Source organism: Coregonus lavaretus, assembly GCF_964263955.1.
Source record: "Coregonus lavaretus genome assembly, contig: HAP1_SCAFFOLD_3872, whole genome shotgun sequence".
NCBI lineage: Eukaryota > Metazoa > Chordata > Actinopteri > Salmoniformes > Salmonidae > Coregonus > Coregonus lavaretus.
Genome location: NW_028161026.1, coordinates 1 through 12,500, shown reverse-complemented (window position 1 = coordinate 12,500; position 12,500 = coordinate 1). Strand labels below are relative to the sequence as shown.

Here is a 12,500-nt window from a genome sequence, read left to right as displayed (position 1 = left end):
GTCAAATATACTGTTTAGGTTTTCTACTGCCAAGTTTACACCTTCACTATTACAGTGGAACGTTTTGTCCAGGAAGTTGTCTAGAATGGTTTGAATTTGTTGTTTCCTAATTGTTTTTTGGTAGGTTTCAACACTACTTTCCTTCCATCTATAGCATTTCTTAATATTATTCAGTTCTTTTGGCTTTGATGCCTCATGATTGAGTATTGCTCTGTTCAAGTAGACTGTGATTTTGCTGTGGTCTGATAGGGGTGTCAGTGGGCTGACTGTGAACGCTCTGAGAGACTCTGGGTTGAGGTCAGTGATAAAGTAGTCTACAGTACTACTGCCAAGAGATGAGCTATAGGTGTACCTACCATAGGAGTCCCCTCGAAGCCTACCATTGACTATGTACATACCCAGTGTGCGACAGAGCTGCAGGAGTCGTGACCCATTTTTGTTGGTTATGTTGTCGTAGTTGTGCCTAGGGGGGCATATGGGGGAGGGAATGCTGTCACCTCCAGGTAGGTGTTTGTCCCCCTGTGTGCTGAGGGTGTCAGGTTCTTGTCCAGTTCTGGCATTTAGGTCGCCACAGACTAGTACATGTCCCTGGGTCTGGAAATGATTGATTTCCCCCTCCAGGATGGAGAAACTGTCTTCATTAAAGTATGGGGATTCTAGTGGGGGGATATAGGTAGCACACAGGAGGAAATTTTTCTCAGTTGAGATAATTTCCTTTTGAATTTCTAACCAAATGTAAAATGTTCCTGTTTTGATTAATTTAATAGAGTGAGTTAGGTCTGCTCTATACCAAATTAGCATACCCCCTGAGTCCCTTCCCTGTTTCACACCTGGTAGTTTGGTGGATGGGACTACCAGCTCTCTGTAACCTAGAGGGCAACCAGTGGGTCCGTCTCCTCTATACCATGTTTCTTGTAGGATGACAATGTCTGTATTTTTCCGATTTCTTTGGTGAAGTCTAGATTCCTGCTCTTTAGGCCAAAGGCAGATGACCTCAGGCCTTGGATATTCCAGGATGAAATAGTGAAGGCTTTGTGTTCCATAAAGTGTCTAATGTTGTTGGTTGTGTGGTTTGGACTCAGGCCAGTAATTGTGAGCAGAGCCTGCTGAGCATCTGCTACATGCCATTGGCTTGGGCTAGTGAAAGAGTGGGTGTTGGGCCTGTTTGCCTGCTCACGGCCTGGGCGTATGTGTGACTTTCATGTTGAGGCCCTCTTTGTGGGAGTGCGGGGCTTGGGGTGGGTAGGAGGGGCATAGGTCTGATCTGAGGGGGCCTAAATGGGGTGTGGGCATGGTTGACTTGGGGGGAGTTAATTGGTTGGGGTGGGGGTGTAGATGTGGTTGATGGTGCTGTGGTCTGGATGTAGGTCCTCTCTGCGGGGGTCCTCTATGTGTAGGTCCTGGGGGGGTCCCGCAGGTCTGGGAGAGTGTCTCGCTGGTCTGGGCGGGGTGTCTGTTGATCTGTTGCTCCTGTGTGAGGTGTTGGGTCTGCGGTTGAGGGCGATATCCTTTAGGGTCCGGGCGAAGGTGGGCACTGCTGCCTTGTATAGGTGGACCTGGTCGTAAAGGCTGTTCACGTCCAGGGTGGAGTGGTGGGCCAGGAAGACATTTGGTTTTGATGCACAGTCACGGGAAATACTTGCGTATCTCTCTCTCTCTCTCTCTCTCTCTCTCTCTCTCTCTCTCTTTCTCTCTCTCTCTCTCTCTCTCTCTCTCTCTCTCTCTCTCTCTCTCTCTCTCTCTCTCTCTCCTGGGGTTTGATGTCTGACTTGGCTCTCTTGTTATTTTCTTTCATCCTTCTCCTCTCTCCCTCGTCCTCTCCAGCAGGTCACTCAAAGTGGAACAGTGCGGTCCTCAGGACGTCAGTAACCACGTTACCCAGAACCACAGACTGGTTCTAACCCGACCAGAGATCCAGAACAACGAGAGGAACCGGGCCGAGGCCGACTGCGAACGGGAACATCACACCGTCGCCGCCATAACCACGGTAACTGCAGTCACCGCCAAGGAGGAGGAGGACAGGAAGCAGCATGACGCTGAGCGCTACGGGTTCCAGATGGAAGGGGCAGAGAGGGACCGGCCACTCACTAAGATCACCAGCATCAAACTAGAACCAGACCAGGCTTCTGCTTTACCTTCTGACATCACACCAGACGGGCCCTACAGAGCCTCACAGGTAAACACCAGACGGGCCCTACAGAGCCTCACAGGTAAACACCAGACGGGCCCTACAGAGCCTCACAGGTAAACACCAGACAGGCCCTACAGAGCCTCACAGGTAAACACCAGACGGGCCCTACAGAGCCTCACAGGTAAACACCAGACAGGCCCTACAGAGCCCCACAGGTAAACACAAACAAAATGAGAACAGAGCACTAGCTCAAAGTCAGCCATACCCTACCTAACAACAGTATTAAATGAACAGTTAAGCTGTGACTGACCCTGATATTTACTCTAGAATAGTGATCATGACTGTCCTTGTTTCCTTTTATGTTTACAGTTCCTTCAGAAAGTATCCACACCACTTGATTTATTCAACATGTTGTTGTGTTATGGCTTGAATTCAAAATTGATTAAATTGCTTTTTTTTCTCTCACCCATCTACACACAATACCCCATAATGACAAAGTGAAAACATGTTTTTAGAATGTTTGGCTAATGTATTGAAAATGAAAAACAGAAATACTGTATCTCATTTCCATCAGTATTCACACCCCTAGTCAATACACTTTAGAATCACCTTTGGCAGCAATTCATGCTTATTTTTAAGTCAAAATGTAACTAGCCACTCAGGAACATACAACGTCGTATTGGTAAGCAACTCCAGTGTATATTTGGACTTATTATTTACGTTTACATTTTAGTATTGTCCTGTTGAAAGGTGAATTTGTCTCCCAGTGTCTGTTGGAAAGCAGACTGAACCAGGTTTTCCGCTATGATTTTGCCTGTGCTTAGCTCTATTCCATTTATTTTTATCCTAAAAAAAACTCCTTAGTCCTTGCCGATGACAAGCATACCCATAACATGATGCAGCCACCACTATGCTTGACAAGCATACCCATAACATGATGCAGCCACCACTATGCTTGACAATATGAAGAGTGGTACTCAGTGATGGGTTGTGTTGGATTTGCCCCAAACATAACACTTTGTATGTCACATTTTTTGCAGTTTTACTTTAGTGCCTTATTGCAAACATGATGCATGTTTTAGAATATTTTTAATCTGTACAGGCTTCCTTATTTTCACTGTCAATTAAGTTAGGATTGTGGACTAACTACAATGTTGTTGATCCATCCTCAGTGTTCTCCTATTACAGCCATTAAACTCTGTAACTGTTTTAAAGTCAACATTGGCCTCATGGTGAAATCCCTGAACGGTTTCCTTCCTCTCCGGCAACTGAGTTAGGAAGGACGCCTGTATCTTTGTAGTGACTGGGTGTATTGATACACCATCCAAAGTGTAATTAATCATTTTTACCCATCTATCAATAGGTGCCCTTCTTTGTGAGTCATGTTAAACACTATTATTGCACACAGAGTAGGTCCATGCTAATTATTATGTGACGTGTTAAGAAAATGTTTACTCCTGAACTTATTTAGGCTTGCCATAACAAAGGGGTTGAATACTTATTGACGCAAGATATTTCAGCTTTTCATTTTTTATTAATTTGTAAAAATGTCAATAAACATAATTCCACTTTGACGTTATGGGATATCGTGTGTAGACCAGTAACACACAATCTCAATTTAATCCATTTTAAATTCAGGCTGTAACACAACAAAATGGAATGCTTTCTGAAGGTACTGTATACCATATAGTATATACAGTATATGTATTATTACTAGTGGCAACTTTGTTAATTGTAAATTGGAGCTGTAGTCTTCTATTGTTAATGCCAGTTACTCCAGAAAGAGCCTGTTGTCATTCTGCGATTTGATGAAAGTGAAACTTTCATCGTTGAACTTTAGGTGAACGGTGCTGGGGACCAGAGCCCAGGGGAGACGATGACCAATCCCCAGTCCCACCGGACCCCCTCTATCCAGGGCAGCATGACCCCCACCACCCCTACCCCCCAGTACCCCCACGGGGAGCCTGAACCCAGGACCCTGACCAGGACCAACTCCATGCAGCAGCTGGAACAGTGGGTCCGCACACAGAGAGTACGCAACCAGGATGATGACACACACAGGTGGGTGGGGTGGGGGTGTGTGGGGGTGGGGGTGTGGGGGGGTGGGGGTGGGGTGGGGGTGGGGGTGTGTGGGTGGGGTGTGTGTGGGTGGGGTGTGTGTGGGTGGGGTGTGTGGGGGTGGGGTGTGTGGGGGTGGGGTGTGTGTTTTACTTTTTTGGACTTGCCAGATAGTGAAATATTTACTCTTTCCCTAGATGTAACAAAAGATTAGAGACATACATATTAGAGACTTTTCTGATCCCATACACAGTAATATACTGCAGTTCTCTATAAAAAAGAGCATTTTGAGGACCACTGGAAGCAGAGAATGTTGCTCCACTTCCTTTATTTTTGGTGCATTGCTCACTGACCACTCAAAAGCTTTTTCAGCTTTGTCCCCTCTCTGATCTAAACCCTCACAATATAATGTGACAGTGTCCCCTCTCTGTTCCAAACCCTCACAATATAATGTGACAGTGTCCCCTCTCTGATCCAAACCCTCACAATATAATGTGACAGTGTCCCCTCTCTGATCCAAACCCTCACAATATAATGTGACAGTGTCCGCTCTCTGATCCAAACCCTCACAATATAATGTGACAGTGTCCCCTCTCTGATCCAAACCCTCACAATATAATGTGACAGTGTCCCCTCTCTGATCCAAACCCTCACAATATAATGTGACAGTGTCCCCTCTCTGATCCAAACCCTCACAATATAATGTGACAGTGTCCCCTCTCTGATCCAAACCCTCACAATATAATGTGACAGTGTCCCCTCTCTGATCCAAACCCTCACAATATAATGTAACAGTGTCCCCTCTCTGATCCAAACCCTCACAATATAATGTGACAGTGTCCATCTCTGATCCAAACCCTCACAATATAATGTGACAGTGTCCCCTCTCTGATCCAAACCCTCACAATATAATGTGACAGTGTCCCCTTTCTGATCCAAACCCTCACAATATAATGTGACAGTGTCCCCTCTCTGATCCAAACCCTCACAATATAATGTGACAGTGTCCCCTCTCTGATCCAAACCCTCACAATATAATGTGACAGTGTCCCCTCTCTGATCCAAACCCTCACAATATAATGTGACAGTGTCCCCTCTCTGATCCAAACCCTCACAACATAATGTGACAGTGTCCCCTCTCTGATCCAAACACTCACAATATAATGTGACAGTGTCCCCTCTCTGATCCAAACCCTCACAATATAATGTGACAGTGTCCCCTCTCTGATCCAAACCCTCACAATATAATGTGACAGTGTCCCCTCTCTGATCCAAACCCTCACAATATAATGTGACATTATCCCCTCTCTGATCCAAACCCTCACAATATAATGTGACAGTGTCCCCTCTCTGATCCAAACACTCACAATATAATGTGACAGTGTCCCCTCTCTGATCCAAACCCTCACAATATAATGTGACAGTGTCCCCTCTCTGATCCAAACTCTCACAATATAATGTGACAGTGTCCCCTCTCTGATCCAAACCCTCACAATATAATGTGACAGTGTCCCCTCTCTGATCCAAACCCTCACAATATAATGTGACAGTGTCCCATCTCTGATCCAAACCCTCACAATATATTGTGACAGTGTCCCCTCTCTGATCCAAACCCTCACAATATAATGTGACAGTGTCCCCTCTCTGATCCAAACCCTCACAACATAATGTGACAGTGTCCCCTCTCTGATCCAAACCCTCACAATATAATGTGACAGTGTCCCCTCTCTGATCCAAACTCTCACAATATAATGTGACAGTGTCCCCTCTCTGATCCAAACCCTCACAATATAATGTGACAGTGTCCATCTCTGATCCAAACCCTCACAATATAATATGACAGTGTCCCCTCTCTGATCCAAACCCTCACAATATCATGTGACAGTGTCCCCTCTCTGACCCAAACCCTCACAATATAATGTGACAGTGTCCCCTCTCTGATCCAAACCCTCACAATATCATGTGACAGTGTCCCCTCTCTGATCCAAACCCTTTCAGAAATGTCTAGCCTCTCCGTCTCCATACTCCATCCAGTCAATCTGACCAGACCAGAATACATACCATTGATGTATTGTATTAGAGTCTGCTCTGAGTCCAGTAGTTGAGGTTGTTGTAGGACAGTCTATTGTGTATAGTTCTTTCTGGACTGTAAGGAAAAATGATCAATAACGTATTCTTCTTCTTTTGGCCTGCATCATCTGACAGCAGAGGAAGAGGGAGAGGGAGAGAGAGAGAGAGAGAGAGAGGGAGAGGGAGAGGGAGAGGGACAGGGAGAGAGAGAGGGAGAGGGAGAGAGAGAGAGGGAGAGGGAGAGGGAGAGGGGGGGAAGTGAACTTGTCTTGGCCCATTGTTAGAAATGCTGAATCACAACGGAGCATCTATAGACAGTCCGTGTCTGTGTCTGTGTGTGTGTGTGTGTGTGTGTGTGTGTGTGTGTGTGTGTGTGTGTGTGTGTGTGTGTGTGTGTGTGTGTGTAAAAAGCCAGTCAGCCGGGATCCTGTTTCTCCCTCTCATCATTAGCTAGCTACCATACCTGTCCTGTTTCTCTCTCTCATCATTAGCTAGCTACCATACCTGTCCTGTTTCTCTCTCTCATCATTAGCTAGCTACTATACCTGTCCTGTTTCTCTCTCATCATTAGCCTGCAACTGTACCGATCGCCTTAAGCACAGTTCACCAGCAGAAGGCTCGATAAATCTCTGAATAAACTTTTTTATTTTTCCAAAACACTGCAGTTTAAAGTTGAGAATGCTCAAACCCCATTGCCACTCTTGCTTAGCAATTTTCATATAGCTTACTGTTAATGCCACAAGACTAAAATGTAGACAAACAGCCTACACAGGCTACACGCTTGGTGTAACTACTGTATCCCTAAGACCCTGTAGCAGTTGACAGTGCAGATCTGCAATCTGAGATCATTGCGTATTCATCTATGCTTGCATGCATTGTGCCCCCAAATCAGTGAGCATAGCTTCCTCCGAGCCAAACAGAACAGTGAAGACATTCATGGATGCAGTAAAACCACAGAGCTGCTGAGGTAAACAAAAGGCAGAACAGAGAGCAGAGGGATGTGAGACGGACTGACTGACAAACTGCTCGTCTGGGCAGGGTTATGTTCATTAGGCACCAAATTGAAGAAAACGGACTGAAGCGCTCATTTTTTTGTTCTCCAGACACAGCCACTTTACTTGTCCTTGTTGTTTTCTCCAGCTGAACACTGTGTTTATCATTAATGGGCATAAATGTCCTCCCCACTCCACCCCACCCCACTCCACTCCACCCCGCTCCACCCCGCTCCACCCCACCCCACTCCACTCCACCCCGCTCCACCCCGCTCCACCCCGCTCCACCCCACCCCACTCCACTCCACCCCGCTCCACCCCACCCCACCCCACTCCACCCCGCTCCACCCCACCCCACTCCACTCCACCCCGCTCCACCCCACTCCACCCCGCTCCACCCCACCCCACCCCACCCCACCCCACCCCACCCCACCCCACCCCACTCCACCCCACCCCACTCCACTCCACCCCGCTCCACCCCGCTCCACCCCACCCCACTCCACTCCACTCCACTCCACTCCACCCCGCTCCACCCCACCCCACTCCACCCCACCCCACTCCGCTCCACCCCGCTCCACCCCGCTCCACCCCGCTCCACCCCACCCCACCCCACCCCACTCCACCCCACCCCACTCCACTCCACCCCGCTCCACCCCACCCCACCCCACCCCACTCCACTCCACTCCACAGGGTGAATGCACATTTACGTCATTTAGCAGACGCTCTAGTCCAGAGCGACTCACAAATTGATGCATTCACCCTATAGCCAGTGGGATAACCACTTTACAATTACAAAAAAAAAATTTTGGGGGGGGGGGTAGAAGGTAGGTAGGTAGCTTAGTGGGTAAGAGCGTTGTGTCAGTAACCAAAAAGTCGCTGGTTCTAATCCCCGAGCCAACTAGGTGAAAAATCTGTCGATGTGCCCTTGAGCAAGGCACTTAACCCTAATTGCTCCTGTAAGTCGCTCTGGATAAGAGCGTCTGCTAAATGACAAAAAATAAATAAAATAAAAATAAAAAATCCTATCCCAGGTATTCCTTAAAGAGGTGGGGTTTCAAATGTCTCCGGAAGGTGGTGAGTGACTCCGCTGTGTGTGTGTGTGTGTGTGTGTGGGGGGGGTTCAGTTGTTGTCTACAGTCTCTTATTGTTGTCTACAGTCTCTTATTCTGTAAGTGAAGGTAATAGGCTGCTCTCGGTTTGTCTCCTGGCTCTGACCCTGCTGCGGAAGAGGAGCTCTTCAGAATCAGAACATTGTTGGTGGAATAATCATATTTTGCCAAAGGGGTGTTGCTTCTCTCTTTCAAGCATGTGAGTGTGTGTGTGTGTGTGTGTGAGACACAGAAAAAGACACACACACTGTCTTTACCCATCTCACACGCCATGGTATGTTCAATCACATCTGTTACACACATACATGGGTTCAGGCAGCTGACAGAGTATTCACATTAACAGGCTAATGGTTCGTAACACTGATGAACTCACTCACCACAAGGTCAGGCTAAAAATATCATCTGGAGTTCAGCTAGGAAAATGGGTCTATAACAGAGAGTGTTACCCTGCAGGAAAAGAACATCACTACCGTTAGATGTCTGACTGTGATGTGGGCAGTCTGTTAGATTCACCCCCCCCCAGGATAGTAGTGAAAACTTCTCCAATCAAAGCCTCTTGCTGTTAGCTTCTTCATAATGAGTTTCACAGAGACATAGGGTGCAAAAGAGAAGAACATGTAAATGAAGTCTTTAACTCTTCATAATGTAGCCTCCAAGGATACATTTTCATCGTCCTCTATGCTCATTGAAATTCACCTACAGCCCAAACCACTATTCTCTATTTCCTGGTGTTCTATGTTGTGCTGATCACATATCTAAACCCCTCTTTCTCTCCCTCCTTCAGTGTCATGTCGTACCAGACCCTGCCTAGGAACATGCCCAGCCACCGAGCCCCTCCAGCCATGCCACACTACGGGGACACTGGCTACCGTACTTTACCCAGGAACAGCATGGCCCGGCCGGACAGTATTTGCAGCATGTCCCCCTCCATGTATGACCAGGCCCTGGGGCTGGGCCTGGGGCTCTCCTCTGCAGACAAGAGACGCTCCATGAGGGACGACACCATGTGGCAGTTGTATGAGTGGCAGCATAGACAGGCCTTTACACCCACACGGTATGACTGTGTTATCATTTCACTCATAAGGTGTTTTGAAAGTGTTGCATCTTTTTCCGATTCGCATGAGGGCTCTGGGGCTCAGGTAGCTTTAGTGGTTAAGAGCGTTGTGCCAGTAACCGAAAGGTCGCTGGTTCTAATCCCCGAGCCGACTAGGTGAAAAATCTGTCGATGTGCCCTTGAGCAAGGCACTTAACCCTAATTGCTCCTGTAAGTCGCTCTGGATAAGAGCGTCTGCTAAATGACTAAAATGTAAATGTAAAATGCATGATTTGATTTTGAAGGTTTGCTTTAGCCAGCTGGGCAGAGTTTATACTTTTACAACTTTTCTATTGGTTGATTTGCAACAGGCAAGCTCAATGCATAGCTAAGGTATTTGAAAATATTTAAAATAGTATTTAAACCCAGGTCTAACCATCTCCCTCCTCCTCACCAGGCCAATGTCGTCTACGCCCAGACCCTATGGGACCCTGCCCAGCCCCAAGACCATGATCAACCTGTCTGAGCACCAGGGCCACATTCACCACTCCATCCCCCCCTCACCCTCCCATGGGTCCCTGTCCATGTACGGGGGCTACTCGCCCCTCCACTTCCCCTACAACCACAGCTCCAGTAGGTCTGAGGTGGCCATGCCTGTATACCGGGGGGATGTCACTATAGACAGAAGACACAGGACACCACATCTCAACCAGGTAGGTCTAGGAGTACCATGCTAGCCCAACGTCCTCTTACACCCTCATGAAGACACTTTGTAGATCCTGTTTTCAGTGGTTGAGCGTGGCAAAATCAAGAATCCTGGGCCGCCCAAAGTGGGGCCTGTGGGCCAGAGGCTTCCAGAATGATCTATTTTTGGCCCACGGCTCGCTCTCCAGAAATGAGTACAGGAACCTCTTGTTTAATGTGATGCAAGGTTATATGGCACACAAACACCTTCCTCAGCCTCATCTCTCTCTGTGTCCTCCAGTATGTCTACCCGCCTGACAGGAGGTCGATGCCAGCAGGGATCCCTGTCCAGACCATCACTGCCCAGTCTCTGCAAGGAAAAACGGTTAGTTCACCTCCCTCTCGCCCTCCTCCATCTCCATCTCCACCCCCCTCCCCCCCCCCCCCCCTCTCTCTCTCTCTCTCTTGCTCCCCCCCCCCCCCCCCCCCCCTCTCTCTGTCTCTCCCCTCCCCCTCTCTCTCTCACTCTCCCCCCTCTCTCTCTCGCTCCCCCCCCCCTCTCTCTTTCTCCCCCTCTCCCTCCTCTCCTTCCTTCCCCTGATCTGGCTTACTGTACCCTGCCCTTGGCCTCGATACAGTCAGGTTCACTTCTGTGGAATATAGGTTACTAATACCACTCTGGAAAGACTGTTTAGTTTTCCATTCTGGTCTAATGGGGCTAATTCCAAAGACAAGACATTTTTGTAATCACTCCCATCTCTTTCTCTTCCGAGAAGATATTGTCGCAGAACTTCTGTAGAGGCATATTTAGACAGGACTTAGATCAATGTTCCAAGTGGTGTGGTTTAAAATGTGTTTACTCCTAGAGCCTCCCTAACACTTGCTACATCAGTGGAAAGCCCTGTCGTTCACAGCTCACTAAGCCATAGCTGGGTTGTCTGTCATTTCTTTACCCACGGAATTTTGGGGACATGGTGACTTAGTGTGACACAGTGGACACAGGGACCTTCTACTCAGCTCACAGGGACCCAGTTCTCCAGACCTCCTCTCCTGGTGTGCAGTGTCCTCCTACTGTCTCCTGCCTGTACTGTGGTCCTAACCTGTCCTCTTATTGTCTCCTGCCTGTACTGTGGTCCTAACCTGTCCTCCTACTGTCTCCTGCCTGTACTGTGGTCCTAACCTGGCCTCCTACTGTCTCCTGCCTGTACTGTGGTCCTAACCTGTCCTCCTACTGTCTCCTGTCTATACTGTGGTCCTAACCTGGCCTCCTACTGTCTCCTGCCTGTACTGTGGTCCTAACCTGTCCTCCTACTGTCTCCTGCCTGTACTGTGGTCCTAACCTGTCCTCCTACTGTCTCCTGCCTGTACTGTGGTCCTAACCTGTCCTCCTACTGTCTCCTGCCTGTACTGTGGTCCTAACCTGTCCTCCTACTGTCTCCTGCCTGTACTGTGGTCCTAACCTTTCCTCCTGTCTGTCCTCCTCTCCTCCCTGCTGTGTGTCTGTGGTGTTTCTCTGACCTGTTCCCTTCTACTCCTGTCCCGACGTCTTCTCTCTACCCCCTTCCTCTCCTCCGTCGTGTCACTTTGCTCTCCTGACCCCTGACCCCTGACCTCTCCTCTGCTCCTTGTTGTCCACCTGCCCCCTTTACCTGTCATCTTGCCCTGGTCCTGACACCTGTCTTCCTGGCTGTGTCTCCTGTCCCTCTGAGTTCTCCTCCTCTCTCCTCCTCCTCCTCCTCCTCCTCCTCCTCCTCCTCCTCCTCCTCCTCCTCCTCTTTGGTGTCCCTCTGCCCCCTACTTCCCCTTACAGCCTGAGGAGCTGACCCTGCTGCTGATAAAGCTGCGTCGGAAGCAGGCCGACCTAAACAGCGTCCGGGAGCACACTGTAGCACAGCTTATGCAGCTTAACCTCCACGGTGGCCACAACCCAAAGGTCAGGGCCACTGAGGTCGCTGCTGTGTCTTGTCGTCTAGTCGTGTGCCATGCCGCCGTCTCCAACTCTCCATCCACTTTCATCGTTCATCATTTCTCTGTTTGAACTGTTAACCCTTGAATCGTTGTTGCTGACATATTCGGTGATGACTTTGTTGTTTATTGTAGTAGTGTACGGCAAGGAGACACACAGTGGGTTACTAGCTTACTTCCTAAAAAAAAACTGGACAGATGTTGCCCGGAAATGAGAAACTCTAACTTGCTGATCTTATTGAGTGTGACAGCTAAGCAGGCTTAACTGGGCCAGTGTTATTTAGTTAAAGATGTCAAGACAGGGATTTGAGTTATGTAGGGCACGCACACTTGAAATGGGAAATGATTGTTAGTGTTGAAGGGTTAATAGTGACGCTGCCGCATGACTAATGCTAACACTCAATGTTGTGACATATTCATAGAACTCACGCAGTCAGTGGTGTTGTGTGACACAGTAA

At 48.3% G+C, this 12,500-nt stretch overlaps 1 protein-coding gene across 1 annotated transcript in view; it reads left to right on the top strand.

Moving 5' to 3' along the window:
• LOC311121188 (pleckstrin homology domain-containing family A member 5-like) overlaps nt 1–12,010 on the top strand; it is a gene marked incomplete at both ends in the record, with an annotated part of 40,373 nt that extends 28,363 nt beyond the window's left edge. Inside the window, 6 exons of the mRNA XM_084195709.1 lie at nt 1,825–2,176; nt 3,972–4,192; nt 9,145–9,414; nt 9,851–10,106; nt 10,379–10,462; nt 11,888–12,010. Of these exons, the coding sequence (XP_084051835.1) occupies nt 1,825–2,176; nt 3,972–4,192; nt 9,145–9,414; nt 9,851–10,106; nt 10,379–10,462; nt 11,888–12,010 (1,306 nt within the window). The remainder of the gene's footprint in view (nt 1–1,824; nt 2,177–3,971; nt 4,193–9,144; nt 9,415–9,850; nt 10,107–10,378; nt 10,463–11,887) is intronic.
• Nucleotides 12,011–12,500: the final 490 nt, after the last annotated feature.